The 19454-nt window shown below is 40.5% G+C and overlaps 1 protein-coding gene across 1 annotated transcript; it reads right to left on the reverse strand.

Annotated features, from left to right (window-relative positions):
• Positions 1–4965: 4965 nt before the first annotated feature.
• On the reverse strand, positions 4966–11987 carry LYZ (lysozyme). The gene is made up of 4 exons (XM_075209501.1): positions 11802–11987; positions 10189–10353; positions 7481–7559; positions 4966–5353 (listed from the first exon to the last, which is right to left on the reverse strand). Exons 1-4 carry the CDS (start codon positions 11944–11946, stop codon positions 5266–5268), a joined length of 477 nt encoding a protein of 158 aa, XP_075065602.1. The 5' UTR covers positions 11947–11987; the 3' UTR covers positions 4966–5265.
• Between the last annotated feature and the right edge of the window lie 7467 nt (positions 11988–19454).

The raw sequence follows: 19454 nt of genomic DNA on the forward strand, positions 1-19454 counted from the left end.
CTGTAACATAGATCTTTCAGACTATCCCCTAGCCCGGCGGTTTCCAAAGTGTGCGCCGCGGCTCCCAGGGGTGCCGCAACGCTGTCACTGGGGTGCCGAGGGCCAGCCATAAAAAAAGAAAGAACACAGAAACTTACCAATCCGTCGGGCGCCGGGACCCTGCAGCCTCCTCTCTCCCGCAGCAGCTGTCACTGAATATCGACGTCAGTAATAAGCTGCGGGAGAGAGGAGGCTGCTGGGTCCCGGCGCCCGACGGATTGGTAAGTTTCTGTGTTCTTTCTTTTTTTTATGGCTGGCACGAGGCAGAGGAGTGAGAGGGATCGCGACAGCGGGGCAGAGGAGCGGGACAGAAAGCAGAGGATGGTGACAGCGGGGCAGAGGATGGTGACAGCGGGGCAGAGGATGGGGACAGAGAGCAGAGGATGGGGACAGAGAGCAGAAGATGGGGACAGAGAGCAGAGGAGGGGGACAGAGAGCAGAGGAGGGGGACAGAGAGCAGAGGATGGGGACAGAGAGCAGAGGATGGGGACAGAGGGCAGAGGAGGGGGACAGAGAGCAGAGGAGGGGGACAGAGCAGAGGATGGGGACAGAGAGCAGAGGAGGGGGACAGAGGGCAGAGGAGGGGGACAGAGAGCAGAGGAGGGGGACAGAGAGCAGAGGAGAGGGACAGAGAGCAAAGGAGGGGGAGAGAGGAGACTGCTGGGTCCCGGCGCCCGACGGATTGGTAAGTTTCTGTGTTCTTTCTTTTTTTTATGGCTGGCACGAGGCAGAGGAGTGAGAGGGATCGCGACAGCGGGGCAGAGGAGCGGGACAGAAAGCAGAGGATAGTGACAGCGGGGCAGAGGATGGTGACAGCGGGGCAGAGGATGGTGACAGAGAGCAGAGGATGGGGACAGAGCAGAGGATGGGGACAGAGAGCAGAGGAGGGGGACAGAGAGCAGAGGATGGGGACAGAGAGCAGAGGATGGGGACAGAGGGCAGAGGAGAGGGACAGAGAGCAAAGGAGGGGGACAGAGAGCAGAGGAGGGGGACAGCGGGGCAGAGGAGGGGGACAGAGAGCAGGGGAGGGGGACAGAGAGCAGAGGAGGGGGACAGCGAGCAGAGGAGGGGGACAGCGGGGCAGAGGAGGGGGACAGCGGGGCAGAGGAGGGGGACAGCGGGGCAGAGGAGGGGGACAGAGAGCAGAGGAGGGGGACAGAGAGCAGAGGATGGGGACAGAGAGCAGAGGATGGTGACAGAGGGGCAGAGGATGGGGACAGAGAGCAGAGGATGGGGACAGAGAGCAGAGGATGGGGACAGCGGGGCAGAGAAGGGGCACAGCGGGGCAGAGGAGGGGCACAGCGGGGCAGAGGAGGGGGACAGTGGAGGGGGACACAGCGTGAGAGGGGCAGTGGAGGGGAGACATCGTGAGAGAGGGCAGAGGAGGGGGGACATCGTGAGAGAGGGCAGAGGAGGGGGGACATTGTGAGAGAGGGCAGAGGAGGGGGGACAGTGTGACAGAGCAGAGGAGGGGGGACAGCGTGACAGAGGGCGAAGTGTGAGAGGGCAGTGTGTCTGGATGCAGAGGGGGCAGTGTGTTTGGATGCAGAGGGGGCAGAGTGCCTGAGGGCAGAGTGTCTGGATGCAGAGGGGGCATTTTTGCATACAACTAAATAAAGGAGGGGTGCCTTGAAAAAATTTGGAGAATCTAAGGGTGCCGCAAACTGCAAAAGTTTGGGAACCACTGCCCTAGCCTGTGTAGCTTGAAATTGAAAACCCACCTGTTTATAAAAGACTACCAGTCCTCCACTTGGCCATTTCACCATGTATTATACCTCACCCTCTTTCATCTTCCATCTCTCCCACTCTCGATTCTTCCCCTCAGATCCCCTTACATGGGCTCACCCCCATGTGTCAACTGTTTGTCTGATCCTTTACCTTTAGATTGTAAGCTCTAGTGAGCAGGGCCCTCCTCCCTCCTATTCTCATTACCTATAACTTTTGCTCATCCGCTACACTGCGCACCTCCTCCTTGGGCTCTGCCCATTGACTCTATTCTTCCATTGTTTTTGCACCTCTTTCTGTTAGTTACATCCACGCTACTGGACATAGGTTTCAGCCTGCTGAACATACCCCTTGCACCCCAGTAGCTGTGTTGAAAGTTGTAGTGTTATTTGGTTACTGTATTGTACTGTAATACCATATACTCTTGTTTGCTCTCTGTACAGCGCTGCAGACCTCATGTTGAACCTATGTTCTCTTATGAATTATAATACAGCTTTGTAGTATATATGCTGGAATGTGAATGAGGACAAATATAAGGGGAGAGCTGGCAAATTTTAGCCCAGGGGGCAAGACTTGATTGAGCAGCCTATTTGGAACCTATATATATATATAAAGGAAAAAAAAATGCAAGTGGCCCTCTGACCCAGCCCAAGGAAGCCCTCTATGGGACCAACCGGGGGAAATATGCCCCCAGCCCAGCCTGCACATGACTAAAATGCATAGGCAAAAATATAAGACCCTGAATATTAGAGTACTGAAACAAGAAATAAAACAATAAAATAGAAAAATCACGCTCTATTTTGGAAAAATCCGAATCCTTTCTCTGCCATCGGTTATTAACCGTACATGGCAAGTTTACCTTATGGAGTATATGACTAGTATTCTCCGACACACCCCTGTCCAATTTGACAAGGTCTGGAGTCCTTGGACCGAGCACCACGGAGCCTCCTCCCCTCTTGCATTTTAAGGCATTTGAGCCTCAACTATCAATCCTAAACCTTGTCATGGTTCACCATCTTCTCCATACTTTTCTTTTCTTCACTTTGGATAGTGATTTCCCCTGTCCCTCTTACTCCTATTCTTCCCTCTCTCTTTCCTCTCCCTCCTACTCCACTTAAATTTATCTTTGCTTCTTTATATCGATAACAATATGTTGTTTATATTTCATGGAAACTTCATTGCAGCTTTCTTCCACTTGTATTGCCTGTTTCCTTTTTTGTTTGTATTGTAAAACTCAATAAAATATCTTTTAAAAAATAAATAAAAAAAAAATAGAAAAATCACAGTGTCCTCTGACAGTTTACCAGTTTAATCCAGATGGACTTATAGTTATAGAATTAGTTCAATTGGATAAAGTGGTGGTGGGGGATAGATTACTGAGATTGGCACAAAGAGAGACATACTGGATAATTAATATGAATAAACTACTCAAAAGTCTTGACTGATGGATGTGATATTACCCCATTTCTATAAAGCCTAACATTTTACTAATTACTAATTATATGAGTATTTATTGTGTGAGGTCATTATAAAAAATGGATTGTCAGAGCTTTATTTGAAATAAAAGTAAAATAGTCTCATAATCAATGTACTGGGTGGTTGTCACCTGATTCTGCAAGCAATAATGAGAAATGTTTTAGATACCATAACACCCAGAAATGTGCCCATAAATAAAAATGAATAATAATATCACGTGAGGCTCCATTGGGACGTCGCTCAGAATTTAGTTCCCCCTTTATGTTGGATTGAGCTCATAGGTAGTAGAATAAGGAGGGTGTCCTCTATACTAGACATTTTCGTTAATTTCCGTCAATCTTCTGAACTCCTGAGTCGTGGTGCAACAAATTCTAATTAAATTGTTTTAAACAAGAAGCCGAATTGGCTCAGTGGCAAGTGAGAGGGATTTTAGCCCTTGGGAGTTTTCAGAAACTCTCAGGTTCACCCATGAGTGTTCCATACGGCTATTGGAGTGATCTATGTTTAGTGTGGCTATTCTCCCTTGTAGTAAACCGGGAGAATAGTACCAGTAAGACTGGAAGCTCTGTGATAATAGTTGTATTACCATTTCTCATTTAGTCAATTCTAGTCACAAGTGGGATTTGCCCTTAGCACTGAATGAGTTCAAATGGCAGAGAAACTTACCTAAAAGTCCCTCACAGCTAGATATGCAGGTGTGAGCATGTCATCAAGCCTCACCCACTCCCATCCACTAGAGACAATTCTGACAACTAAATGTTCCTTATCTCCTCAATCCTGGCACCCACTGGCTCAGGAGGACCCTTATTTGTGGCTTCTGAGAAGTTATTCTTTGGTGATCATGAAAGAAATACCCCTACACTTCAGAAATCATTAAAAAATACAGGGTTGGGGAGTCCATTCTTATAGGCACTCAAATATCTGCTGATCCTCTAATTTTATTACTGCCATGCTATCAAAGCAATAAGCCAAATGAACGACATGTTAATACAATGATAGGATTAAAAGTTTCCATACAATCTGGGAGCCATGCGATTCCTGCAATGGCTCCCCATTACTAGGAATCATTGAAAGGCTTGTGTTACACTCTGTTTTTGATACACCAATATATATTGCTCCTCTCTGTTCCCATCTAGGGGGCTCCAAAAAGAACAGTAAGTACCCATCCTCTTCCCACCTATCTCTTCTTCCCCATCATTACTCAACCCACAATTTCTAAAAGAAAATACGACAGTTTAAAATTACTTCTAGTACCACTGTTTAGTTTTCTCATCCTATGTGTGCAGCAATACTTTATTTTTTAAAATTATTTCCATATTCCATATATTGACTGCCCTTACTGTAAAGAACCCCTTCCTTTGCTGGTTGTGAAATTTCCTCTCCTCTAACCTTAGGGAGTGACCACGTGTCCTGTGTACAGTCCTTGGGGTAAAAAGTTCCCATGAAAGTTCTCTGTATTGACCCTTAATGTATTTGTACATAGTAATCATATCTCCCCTTAGACGCCTCTTTTCTAAAGTAAACATGCCTAAACTGGCTAACCTTTCCTCATAACTTAATGACTCCATACCCTTTATCAATTTTGTTGCCCTTCTCTGAACCCTTTCTAGTTCCAAATTATCTTTTTTATAGAGTGGTGCCCAGAACTGTACTCCGTATTCAAGATGTTTGTACACCCTATTTTATAAATAAAAAGATCACAAAAAAAGGAAAAACTAGATTGCGTTCTATAACAAGAATATATTTATATAGTTATCACTTTAATATTATTATTTGACAAATACAAAGAGAAAGTAAAGTCACTTAGATCTTTTGTCTAGAGCTTGTTACCAAAGCTGCTATAGGCACATAATGTACATGAGGTTAATGATAACAGCTATGATATAGTAAAACATATGTTTATTGAGCAGCTTAGCTTCAGTGTGTGTGTGTGTGTGTGTGTGTGTGTGTGTGTGTGTGTGTGGTTAGTTTGTTATAGTGAAAAAATATCAAATCGGCTAAGCAAATGCTATGAAATGTACAAGATTACAACATATCTGGACTATCAAGTCTGCAATCTTTAGTCCACTTGGACAAGTCTTGTTTTCCTTTGCAGTTGTTTCTCCATCCAACCCTGTAGAAGACAAAAATAAGTATTCTTTATGCAACTTGATTGTGATATAGATATAGATATATAGATAGATATATATATATATATATATATATATATATATATATATATATATATATATATATATATATATATATAAATATTCCCACAATGTCTCTAACAGTCTTCCTCTTAGGACATTAGAGGGAACTTGATATTGGCAGGTCTCTATTTCTTTTTTGTTTTGTTTTAAATAACCCCATCCACTGCAGGAGAAAGGACTTCCTTCTTATACAGAATCAAACGTCAAAGAAGCTCAGGGAAGTTTTGTTTTCTTAACACATCTCACATAATTCCATTCAAAACGAAATTTTTAGTTTTTGGTTGAACTTAGCTGTTAGGTGAAACTGAAAGTAATATATTGCAATGTAGTTTAGTTCTTCTAGTCAGGTATAAATGGTCTTTGTTAGAAATCTCCAATTGGAGTGTATTTTTTTAATATTTCTGTGCACTGAGTCCTCGCCATATGACAGCAGGATTTTGAAGTTACAAGGTTCAGACACATAGGGATTGTCACCTGTCTAAAACACCAACTATAACCGAATATAGTCCTACATTTTTATCTGCAAATCGCAGGCAAGCTGCTTGATCAGGTAGAGACATGCCGAGTTCAACAGATGACTGATTTATTTTACTACTTGGACATTTGTCTGATCCAGTGTTTATCCTTTACTGTGTGTCTGAATTCACCAGGACTATGTTAATTAGTTTATGTGACAAAATCATTGTACAACCAGAATAATTTAGTCAAGAATTAGGAAACAATCAGAAAAAAATATATTAATTAAGACTAGATAAAGGCTCCACCCAAATATCAGGGCTCGGTGAATAAAGTTGGTCCTCCGATGCATGTTGGCATGTCTGAAGGTATGATGAATAGTGAGCCACATAAGCATACAACAAAAGGAGAGATAGAAAACACACACAAACTACAATGAACACCCGGCCATTCATCAATGAGGTCTGACAGTGAATCAGAAGAAATAAGCTGTGATTTGCATTGTATAGAATGTACAGCCGATTAATAGATCTGGGTTGATGATCAATTAATTCTGCCATGTTATGTTGTTGGGGTAGGACTGGGAACACTCATTTTTTTTTTTTTTATTGAAAGCCCGGGAACAGTGCTTTCGTGCCCTAATAAACGGAAAAAAGTGCGAAACTTAAAAAACGTGTACTAGGGTGCGGTCCATGGCCCTCCTCAAAAAAAGGATAGGCCCTAGTCCCCGACCCCCGGATCCATAAGGACCCTTAGGGGGCAAGGGTCTTCAGACCCCCCTTCGCTGCGAAGCTAAGGTGGGTCCCTTTGGCCCTGGGATCCACCGAGGCTTCACCCAGGGCTCGACAACTAGCTCACCCCCGGGAGGGTGAGCCAACGATGGGGTTTCAGGGGGGTAGGAGCCATAAGGCCACACAACCCCCCCTAGATCTTAGGGGACGCAGAGCCCAGAAAGGGCCTACCCGCACCCCTAAAAATCCGTGAAACAATCAACATAAAAGTGAAAGTGACAAACAAGGAGTGTCATAAATAAAAATAATAAAGTGCCGAGTGGTTACGGCCCCAGCCTCATGGCTGGGCTATTATAAAAATTTTCTTGCCCAGCCATAAGGCCGAGGCAAAGAATAAAAAGGCGGTGCGTATAGAAAGTGGTCTAAAGTGCTCGGTGCCAACATAATCACATTATATCTATTTCAAGGTGCTGCTGACGTGTGATTTTTTGGCACCCCCAGATCGCCACTCTGGGGGCACAATAGTCCCGGGCTTTCAACGCAGCTCACCCAGCCCCTGGCCAGAGGACCAAGTGCAGCTCTGCCACAACTGCACTTGATCTTAGCCAAAAGGCCGAGAAGCGACTGGGAACACTCATATTCCACTAGCAAATGTTACTGCCAAATACAAAAGCATTATAGGAAGACCTCTGCAACTAGTGAATATATATGAATGGGTGGTTTATATTGTAGTGAGATTGAGGTGAGAAATTGGTAGCTGTATCGTATGATATAATTTGGGGATGTACTGGCAAACTGCCCAGCTTTTTATGCAGAAAAGAAAGAACTATGTAAATTGAGTTTTTAGCATCTAATACTTACCATGCATTCATCCCATTAGGATCACTGACAACGCGCTTTGCACATCTCACAGAATTAGTAATATCATCGGATAGTAGTTCTGTTAAAAAAGTACGTAATAATAATATAATTACTTTATGATAAATAATAATTACGTTTGGTATGATTCTCAAGCTTATACCCAATAATAATGTCCTTTATTTCATATACCATGTTCTCTGTGCACTCTTAGAGTGGTTGCTCTTTTGTTTCTGCATTTTCATAGCCACAGATTCAGTATTTATTGAGAGTTATTGCCCCATAGTGCAAATGAAAATGTAAATGAATACTCAAGAGGAAGTAGGCTATCAATTCACCAGTTCCTTATCGGTGAAAGACAGGCCTCATGATTTTACTCAGGCAGTACCTCCATGTTGTCCTAGCAAACTAATAGATTACATACTAGTGTACTTGGGCCGCAAACACGGCCCAAGTACACTAAAGGTGTGTTCACATAAATGCAGCTCATGTAGACCTGCAGAAATATGTATGTACACCTGTTAGGGGGCGTATGTTTTGCACCTGCTATAGGGCAGATGCTAGTACGCCCTAATGATGATGACTTATCGTACACCAGACTTATGCTGGTGATGCAGAGGCATCTCGAGATGCTTATGGTTCTGCATATGGGCAGAAATACAGTTATTTTCCGTGCTATATTTTAAGAGTATGTTACTCAAGTTTTGCTTAAAGCTCTGCAACAGCCCCAGTGTGTGATATTATTATATACAGATACATAAAATATTTGTTGTCAAATTTTTTAAAATGTTTAATATTTAGAAAACTCAATAAGAAATTCAAATCTGTATGAATTTCCTCACAGCAGACAGAGTATGGTGTTAAACACAAAAAAGATTAGGTGCGAAACAATTACTGGCTAAATAATGATAGCTTGTTCCTCCTATTATTTTATTTTTTATTTAAAAAGAGATTTTTAGGATAATTATTTTTAAATAGAATTAGGATAAAGAAAATATTAATTTTAATTTGCAAAAAGTTTTATTCACTAATTTTACCTTTTCTTAATATTCTGAGCATGGCATCAGAATCAATAGAAAACCGTTTGGCCAACTCTGTACACACCAAAAAGCCCTGCTCCTGGGCTGCTGTTATTGGCTGGGCTGCAGGAGCTGGGTGTGGCTGTTCTCCCAGTTTGAGGCTGCACAGGGAGAGCTTGGGGCGGAGACCAGAAGATTGTATACATAGAGACAGGTGATATGTTCTCTCATGTGTGGTATGGTGATATTGACACGGTGTCAGCACCATGGGATGCTATGTATAATTATAGGGTACTTATGGGGGCACTATGCATACTGCAGGGTACTTATGGGGAACTGAGCATACTGCCTGGTACTTATTGGGGGCACTGCGTGTAGGGCAAGATATTCATTGGGGATACTGCGCATATGGCAGGGTACTTACGTGGGCACTATGCCTATGGCAAGGTACTTACAGGGGCACTGTCTCTACAGCAGGGTAATTACGATGCACTCTGCATACTGCAGGGTACTTATGGGGCACTGCAAGGTACTGTGGGGGCATGGAGCACACTGCAGGGTATTATGTGGGTATTGTGCATACTACAGGGTACACATTGTTTTTATAGGAGTGGTAATCAAGGACTGCACTTTGCACTTTTGACTCAAGGGAGTCTGACTCCACGGACCCAACACAGTGTGGCCACACCCCCATTGTAGGTGTGCCGCATAGCGGCAATGCACAATCTCTGTTCTAAACCTCTATGGAGGGAGCTGCAAAAAGTGACTGTACAAAGTCTCAAAATTCATCTTGGTGGCCATGTGTATAGAAGGGTAATAAGTTATCAGTTATTATATACACCTACATCTGTATATCAGTGTTTCTTAAACCTGGTACTCAGGACCCTTAACAGTGCATGTTTTCCATATCTCCCTGCTTTAGCATAGGTGTATTCAGTACAAACTGACACATTGTAACAGACCCACAGGTGGTATAACCTGGAAAACCTGCACTGTTGGGTGTCCTGGGGATTGGGTTTGAGAAACACTGCTCTATAAAACCATGGGGTAGATAAGAATATATTATTTCTAGCATTTCTTATTTGTTATATTTATGGATTGTATAGATACACTATACTTTTTTGTCTATCTTAATAGATTGTTGATCATATAATACACTCAACATTTTAATTACTATTGGTTAATCCTATATAACTTAATATTACTTATGATACTTGATATCACCATAGAGACACTGATTGGTGTATCTCCCAGATTTAAATAACATGAGATACAATAATTTTCTGAGCAAGATCAAAGTGATTTGTCCCTTTATCTGGTGATTGCTTTCAAGCTCTCCACAGTCCCAATTCCATTTGATGTTTTTTTATTCTTTATATTAAAATGTTGTATTCCTTTTTTATCTAACTATTTATTTTCAATTAAATGTCACTTAAATATTACACAATTTAACACCATTTAATATATTAGTTATCTTGTTTTTGTCTTCATAGTGAAGTGAACCTAATTTTAAAGGAAACACAATTTTACGAGATTCTTTTGTAGGAGAGGTGTGTATCTACTGTCTTTGCTTTAGATATTTCACAGTACATACCAGAGGGCAGCTCCATAGAACAGAGAAGAACATATTCAAACACCCTATGCATTGGTCTACATTGTGTATAATTTATATAAACAAAAGAGGTATCTTACCATTGCAGTTGATATTGCAAGCATTGTGAGATCTGGGGGTCTTGTAATCATTACACCACCACCGACTGTTTATTTGAAGAATGCCATAATCAGTGCTGTTGTCACCCCTGTTAAAGTTTGTGCGATCTGTGATAAAAGAGCTCTCGTAGAATGCTGTACAAACCCCTGTAAAGAGTTTAGTGGGTTTTTTTTTTTATTAAATACAATATTAAATAGAAAACATTTTGTTATGATTGTATTAATCATTTTGATCAATTACTACATGCTTAGGATATATCTAAATGAGTAATTACCAGAGCTACATTTAGGGTAACCCTTAAGACATTAGACCTAAACTACTTAGAAAGCTATAAATCGCTACATGACAGAGCAAACCTTTATACCAGGGTTTCCCAAACCCAGTCCTCAGGGCTCTATAACAGTGCAGGTTTTCCGGATCACATGTGACATAATTAGGACCACCTGTGGATCTGTTACAATGTGTCAGTCAGTAATGAATACACCTGTGCTCCAGCAAGGAGATATGGAAAACCTGCACTGTTAGGGAGCCTGAAGACTGGGTTTGGGAAACCCATACTATAAGGAGATGGTGATCAAGTTTGACTTATTTGTTAAACATATTTGTATTCATTTTAAACCCTTAAAATATATACAGGCAAGTTAATTTCCTCAGAACTCTTTGTATAAGATCCTGTATAGTCTGGCTGGCTGGGTTGTGGGACAGGGGGCCATATGCCCCCCGGAAAAGTCCAATACTGGGCAACCTTGGACTTTGTCACCTGCATCTTCAATTTTGTTTTCTTTAACATGATCCTAATTGGCGGCTGAGCCGTCTGTCCCCCATACCCTCCATGCTTTTGAGTCTATTAAGAGATATTATATTTATGGACTTTACCTTTTTCAGTCTTCCACAAGGAGTTTTCAGTCCATAAATCTTAACAAAAATGTAGGTGCTTGGTGATTTGCTACCAAATCATCCTGTGTAAATCAGTGATGTTTACTCTGCCTCTTTACTCTATATTATATGTAAACTCTTCTACAATGGATGCTCCTTATGGCAGTCTATTTTACAATTAAAAATACTAGGCTGTGTTTGTATTGTTAGTGAAGTGCAGACTGCATTATGTACGGAGAGAGTAACAATACCAAGATCCCCGGGGTCTACCTGCCTCAGTGTCCGTGCTCCTCTTCAGCGTGGTGACTGTCATAGCTGATAGATACCATGGTACATATGCAGGAGCGCCTGCAGCATGTCCTGACTTGCTAACTAGGCTGCAGTAAGTACACAGGGGCATGGAGGAAGTATAGGGTACGTACTTTTATTTTCTTTTATTACATAGATCGTCCCGCAAGAATTAAATATTAACAAATAAATCTTGGATGGAGATACCCTTTAAATATATCTGCACTGAATAATTATTGGGCTTTCCCTGTCAATATCAATAAATCAAACTGAATTGTTGTATGTTAGTGTTAAATAAATACTGCACTTGTATATTCTACTTATATTTACTACAAAGTGTGTGTATGGAAAGTTATTTATGTCTGAACAACGAATTCTAACCAATTAATTCTGAATAAACCCTTAAACTCTGCTGTACAAAAGTACTTACAGTTTGGCAGAGAGTAACCTCTGAATCCGTCAAGTCCCAATATTTTCATGGTCCTTGCAAGTTCACATCTTTCATATTTCTTGCCATTTGCAAATGCAAGTAGGAGCAGAAGTCCTCCACAGATTAACACTGCAGACTTGTTCATAGCTGAGGCGGAGGACAGAGTGTGGGGACTAGTTAGACACAGTGTATGTATGAGACGTCTAAATCTCCACCTCTGAAATAACTTCCTTTTTACTGCAAACAATGAACTGATAAAAGTGGCAGGAATATTACCAAATCGTCAAAAGGGAGTTGCCAAGTTCTTGAAAACTGAGTGACATTAGGGAAATAACCACATGATTATGGTGGAATTTCTGGAAATACAAATTTCACGAGATTTTACATACTTTGGTTTTCTTGAAATGGAAGGCATTTGGTCATAACTTATTTTTTTTATCCACTTCTCAAAATGATTTACATTTTTCACTTGTATTAGATTAATAAATCTTTCAACATAACACAAATTCAGTGCTTTGCTGTTAAAGTATAATCTCTAGTTCATCTCTACAGGGAGAATTCTCCTACTTCCTGGTTTGTGAATGTGCTGATCTTCCAGAGTGACACTGAAGGTCAAATACCTGCCACCTGTTCTGAATTTCAGTGTGAAAAGGCTGGTTCTGCTTTTCCTACTTATTTTCCAATGGCAATAAACAAAAATGAATTCATTAATTGGTATGTAAAGTAAACCCCATCAATTAAGTAAGATCAGGTTGGCAGGGATGCAAAGAGTTAAAATACCTCAGAGAATGACTGAATGGCAGTACAGAAATGCCAATAAAGGGTTGGCTCTTCAGATCTCATGAACTCAAAAGTGAACAGACCCAGTGACTAGGTGACCCAGAACTGTAAGAGAGCCCAGACCTTTCCCATTTAACACCACGCTGCAATTACGACCAAAAGAATAGGTAAAGAGCTTAGGTGAGGGTCTTGCTATATATTCCAATGAACATGGTATATGCTATTGCTGTTTATGGTTAAATACTGGAAGTGGCAGGGTTGTTACAAATATTAATCCATGAAAGTATCAAATCTAGCTATGGATTGTATTGCACTTCTGCCTCACAGCACTGGGGTCATGAGTTTGATTCCTGTCCATGGCCTAATCTGTGTGGAGTTTGTATGCTTTCCATGAGTTTCCTCTGGGTGCTCCGGTTTCCTCCCAGACTCCAAAAACATAGTATGTTGATTGGCCGCTATCAAATGGACAAATTTATTTATATAGCGCCACTAACTCCACAGCGCTGTACAGAGATTAGTCCCTGCCCCGATAGGGCTTACAGTGTAAATTCCCTAATAAAACACACACAGGCTAGGGTCAATTTTGATAGCAGCCAATTGACCTACTGGTATATTTTTGGATTGTGGTCAGGAATCAAATTCATGACCCTAGTGCTGTGAGGCAGAAGTGCTAACCACTAAGCCACCATTTTCTGCACCATATTTGTTACACGCCTTAACAGGAATTAAATTGTGACTGGTCAAGAAAGGGTAAAAAGTAATCATAATTAGTGAAAATCAATTTTGCATTTAATCATACTGGGGCTCATGTAGCATTGGATGTTTTTTTTTTGCATAATGTACGCATGGACCATATTTTACCTGGGACTGTGTCAGGTAAGGCTATATACACACTACAGTGTTTTCAGCCAATTATGAGCCAAACACCCGGTACACAAGTTTTCGGCCCAGTATTGCATTAGTGTGTACGCTCCAACGATGAATAAGGATTGTTCCAAAGGACATTACATTGATTAATTTGATTTTTAAACCAGACTAAAAATCTCATTCATCAATGGAACTATGTTGTTCCAATACTGCAGTGTGTATGCACTCACACTCAAGATCTTTATAGAGTTTACATAGTCATGAGCTTTTTAGTCCATGGTTATAACACATGAAGATCACAGAGCTGAAGGTAAATATAGTGTGTACACATGAATCGGCATCCTGATCGGGACTTTTTTCTTTTCAGTCGTTGGTAAAATTGTTATAGATAACACATCGGGTGAAAATTTCTGTAGTGTGTACTCAGCCTAAGATATTTCTTAACTGTGTCTGCAAAAGTTGTTAATTATAGCAGAACTATTCTTCGAGAGCCTAGCTTGATTATTAAATGTAATTTTCTCTATAAGTTTACTTGCAATGGAAAGTTAAAGGGTTACCACAACTAGTACTTTACTGGTTGTGCTGCCAAAACAGCCTGTCAAGGCATGGCCACATATTGCCAACATTTCTGTCATGTGCAAGCTAATTTCTAGGCATATAGAACTGCAAGTATGTGTTTGTGAATTAATTCCTAGTAAGAGCTTGATATGGCTCAGAGGAGCTGTGTACAGACAGGGGTTAAAACCTTAAACTGAATCTAAACTAATGTGTCCATTTGATTATGTTAAACTCCTCTGCTCTCCCCAGAGGGTGGTTGTAGATATGAGAGCCCAGATCCATAGTTATAGACCTTGTATCAATTTATGGCGGGTCGCAAAAGTTGAAGCCTTTGGAAATATCTCTTTCAGGCAGTTATATGCAACACACATCTGGGATGTCTCAGACATTTTGACTGCTTAGACAGGCAGCTGGGTTATAGGTTAATGACAAGCTGCGACATAGAAGAATATCATATCATATTTTCTCCAATATCATATTTACAGGAGACATGTGTGGTATGAAGATGAAGGGAATCTTATGACCTGTTGGGTGAAGGTAAAGTCATATTTGTAAGTCATTCAGGTGAGAAGTTAGGAAAGGATAAATAAAACCCGATTTGAAAAGGAGTTTTCAACAGGAGTCATAAAAACCTTAATTTGCATTTACACAGACTTTCTAGTTCTAACATCACAGGAAGTGGAGCTGTGGACTTAAAACTGTTCTGAAACTCTAAGGGCTAGATTTACTAAGCTGCGGGTTTGAAAAAGTGGGGATGTTGCCTATAGCAACCAATCAGATTCTAGCTGTCATTTTGTAGAAAGTACTAAATAAATGAAAGCTAGAATCTGATTGGTTGCTATAGGCAACATCCCCACTTTTTCAAACCCGCAGCTTAGTAAATCTAGCCCTAAGAAGTGGTCCACTTTTGGGGACTCAATCTGATATTGAAGTGTCCCATTTTCTGCTTCTCCCAGCAACAGAAAGTTGATCATATCTGAGTTTTATCTATTCTGGGTTTTATCTTTTTTAAAGAAAGCATTGCATTATACTTTTATATGTCATTTGTCAATTGTGTTATCTTAAGCATTGTGGATTTATTTTCCATATTAAATTACATTTAAGCTCTGACTTCTGTGTTCTTACTAGAGAAGCTCAGGCTCGGTTCCCCGAGAACCGAACACTCACGAACTTAGCAGATCCGAGAACCCGGCTCGGTACTTTTGCGTGCCCTCGGAATTGAGAACGAGGCAAAATGTCATTGTTACATCGTTGGATCTCGGTTCTTGTGATTTTTGGATTCTATAAGTACGGCCCTCCATGGCGATCCAGCGCCATTTCACAGAGGGACACAGAAGGAGTAGCACTGTTCTTGTTAGTCTGTAGAGCAGTTGGGCAGCGTCATAGGTAGAATAGAAAGAGAAGGGCGTAGCAGTGTTCTTCAAAGTCTACAGTGACATTCAGGAGAGCTCCATTACGAATTGTCATTTCTGAAATAGAATTAATAGGTCTGGCAGGCTTGGTCTTCTAAATCTGCAGTCCCATAACGTACAGTGTTATATAGGTAACACACAAAGAGGAGAGCTCCATTGATAGTTGTCATTGCTGAAATACAAATACTAGGGCTGGAAGGCTTGGTGTAATGGAAGCTGTCTTGGCTATTTTTTTCTTGTTTGCAATAGGTGTGGTGCAACAATTTTCTGCTGTTTTTTCAAGCAGGTCATCCATATTGGTTGAGACACTTAACTGTTCCACGACAGCTAGACTCCGTAATTACGTCATGGGGCACACCCTCTTGTGACACATCCCTGCCAATCACTGTCTTGTGGTCTTTGTTTTTTAAATCTTCAGCGTTACAAGCATGAGGACTACCAAATTAACAAAACAGAAGCTTGTTATTTTAGTAAAATATATGGATAGGTACCCTGCTAGCAAGGTACATATCAGCAATTCTAACAAGAGGAGGGTTGTATGGCATAAAATCTACACAACTCTAGGACTTGATCTCTTCATCCGCCAACTTCAAAGACAGCCGTAGGTGGTTAGGCGCATGAGCATGAAGAAAGAGAGGTATGTAAAACATTCTTTAATTATTACTATAAATGTTGACCCTCAGATATCTTAAAATTTAACACACAAAACTGTTGTGACTTGCAATTGTCTTGAAAAAGAATGTGAATATAATATGATTTGAAAATGTACAATTTAGCATTAGAAATGATTAACAATTAAATTTACATTATTTCAGATTTCAACACTGGATGATACAACTGTCCAATAACCACAAAGAGACCACACAATGAAAGGTGGTGTTTGCTTTTCACTTGATTCTCCAATAAGGAAGTGTGACTATCCATTCTTAAAAGGAGACTTTCAGGATTTTTTCAACACATTTGTCTCACATATGTAGTTTATAAGACTTTGGATCTGTATGTTTTCATGTATTTAATTTATATTACTTAGTTTTTTTCTAATGCTGATGTTTTAATAAATGTATGTAGTTTGAAATATTTTATTAGCACATTTGACAACTCACAATACTCCAGCCATTAACATTGAGGTCATCCTTTTACCACACAGTGTTCCACGGTTTCAACCGGTTAAGTTTATCACACTTGTTCTGACTTCCCAAATGTTTTCATTTTGATAATGAAAATGTTTCATTCAGAAGCATTGTTTTTCTAGATCTCAGTCCTTCATAGATCTGGGGGTAAATGTATTAACATGCGGGCTCTTAAACACCCGCGAGTTCAGCGTCTTTGGCGATTAAATTTAAAGCGGCGGGAAGTTTCCCTTTACAATGCAGCGCCGCTTTAAATTTAATCGCCGAAGACGCTGAACTCGCGGGTGTTTAAGAGCCCGCATGTTAATACATTTACCCCCTGGATTAAAAGATCTGGATTTAATTTGAATTAAAATAAACAAATTACTGTTTTAGTAAATTTTTGCAAAAAAATAAAAGGGTGGCTTTTAAAGATTGAGAAACAGCATTCCCATTATCTACTTCAGAAAAACTGAATTTTTGTGTTTGTTACTTGGAACAGTAGTAATGGTGTTTTATGGTTTTTATTTTTATGGTCTTGTGAAATCACTTTGTTTTGTTTATTTTTGTTATAGCCAGTGATTTTACTAAACATTTCCTGTTCTTAGAACCCATATTGCACAGACATTGTGCAAACAAAATCCTATTCTGTTTCTAAGAACAACACATATAATAAATGTTCGCACAGAACAAGGGGAAAAACACTGCAAAGCTGAATTATTATTACTGGTTCTAACTTCCTTAAGACGTCCGCCAGACATGTCCTGCATAATTCGCAGTACATCGCATCATTTTGCCTGACCATGGTGAAATAGCGCAATTATGTAATTTTATTGCGGGGGTTGGGCCAAAATTATGCAATTCACAGTGCCCCACTTCCCTCTGCATTTGCACTTGATCTCCCAGAGGGAAGAAAGAAAATTATGATTTTTTGCTGTATAAATGCTGAAAAATACTGAATTCATGAATAAACCCAGAATTGCAAGCAATTATTAGGAGAGCACAACCAAAACAACAAATAATTGGAATTTAATTGACATCTTTATTAGTCAAACAAAGCTGGCTAGAGCAAATAAGAAACAAGAGCATGTTCTGTAAAGTAAAACAAACATAGGAGTGAGGCTATTTCAGCCGTACAATTATATAGATATATGTGTTTATGGGATATGGGACGTTCTAATGGTTTTTCATGTAAGGTATGTAATAATAGACAGTAATTAACATTAGGGGGACAATTGTATACCCCATCTAAAACATTTGAAGTGGATGTGATAAATGCAAGAAACTCACACAGATATAGGAAGAATTAAATTCTCATGAAGATGATTCTGTGGATACTATAATAATATATATATACTAGCATTTAGAATATATAAACCAATATACCAGATATGTGGGGACTAAAAGAATCATACATGAACATGGTATAAATTGGATACTTTATTCATACAATATTACAGTCACAAACGAAAATTATTCACATTTAAACCCTGGCATGCTGGCTCCACCTAGGGGTTGATATATTTAACTCAGTTATTTTTATTTACATTCACTGTCTATGTTTTAACAATATTTCACCACATGGACTAAGGAAATGTGAAATTATTTAGGATAGTTTTCTATCAATTTGTATTTTAATCTAAAATTAAGGTTTTTAAATAATTAAAAAGTTATTTATATAAGACTGGAGTGCCTTCTTATAGTACCAAATCTTTCTCTCTTCTGTTTTCTAGAACATATAACTGTAGCAAGGTGCTGTCAGGGGTGATTCGGCAGGAGCTTAGTGTAGGCAATTATGAATGGAGACTGATGGGAGCACCATCCGCTCATCAACGGCCCCATCTAAGCTGGATTATGCACTGTATTAAGTATCCACATGGACCAATAGCCCTAACGGTGCATCAGTTTTCATTAGGTTAGGGCAGATGTTTGTGGAGAGGGACACAAATGGTTAATTATCTGGGACCCAAAGTCACAGGTGGGGGGGGGGATAGGGAAAGTCATTAAAGCAACAAAAAAAGTTGATGCCTAGACAAGCTCTTTGTGTCGAATAGCTCTTCGGGAGTCTGTCCGACATTGTGGGACCCACAAGGCTATAGCTATAGAAAGAGCAAGGTGTCATGTGTTGGTCACGGCTCTAGGACATGGCTGAAAAATACATTCAGAAGGTGTTGACAAGTACAAAATTTACAAGCAAATATTACTTCACAAAGAGTAGATGACTGGTAAGTTTAGTGAGGTGGGAAATGGGGCAGTAGTTGGAGAGAGAGAGGAAGGGCCAAGAGAGGGTTTCTTTAGAATAGAGGAGATAAGAGCATGTTTGAAGGTGGCGAGAAGACACCACTGGTAAAGGAAAGGTTTATGAGGTGAGCAAAGTGTCGGTAAGCATTAGGGGAGGGAGGCAGAGGAGCTTGGAGAACAGGTTCGAAAGGGCAAGTTTAAGAAAGGGAAGAAGAGAGGAGGGTCAGAATCCTCGTCTCAGTTAACAGAAATAGGGAACAGAGAGTGGCAGGGTGGGTGGGGGAGGGGAGTGGATCTGGCAAGAGATTTCATGGTGGATAGTGTAAATTTGTTAATAAAATAAGTGGTAATGTCAAGAGCAGTGAGTGAAAGGGTGGGGGAGGACAGATAAGCAAACGGACAGTGGTGAAGAGGAGGCGACAGTTGATAGGCAAGATGGATATGAGGGAGTTGAAGTAGGTTTATTTAGTGAGAGAGGGCAGTGTAGAAGGATACATTTAGAGTGGATGTAGTCAGTGTCACAGCAGGATTTCCTTTATGCAGAGAGCATTTATGGAGTAAGTGAGTCTGTCAGAGTTGAGGTTTAGAGTGGCAGAGACAAATTGGGTTGGCTAGGGCTGTATCATCAAAGGCATCAGAGAGTGTGGTGTTTTAGAGAGAAACAGCAGTGCTGAGGCAGGATTGGG

This window comes from Mixophyes fleayi, chromosome 4 (genome assembly GCF_038048845.1).
Source record: "Mixophyes fleayi isolate aMixFle1 chromosome 4, aMixFle1.hap1, whole genome shotgun sequence".
NCBI lineage: Eukaryota > Metazoa > Chordata > Amphibia > Anura > Limnodynastidae > Mixophyes > Mixophyes fleayi.

Bases quoted from the DNA above. Each gene is read 5' to 3' on its own strand.
- LYZ (XM_075209501.1), bottom strand. From the start codon at position 11,946: ATGAACAAGTCTGCAGTGTTAATCTGTGGAGGACTTCTGCTCCTACTT. The intron at 10,354-11,801 runs GTAAGTACTTTT...AACTCTTTACAG, and splicing joins AGGTTACTCTCTGCCAAACT to GGGTTTGTACAGCATTCTAC. The intron at 7,560-10,188 runs GTAAGATACCTC...CTTTTTTAACAG, and splicing joins TTGCAATATCAACTGCAATG to AACTACTATCCGATGATATT.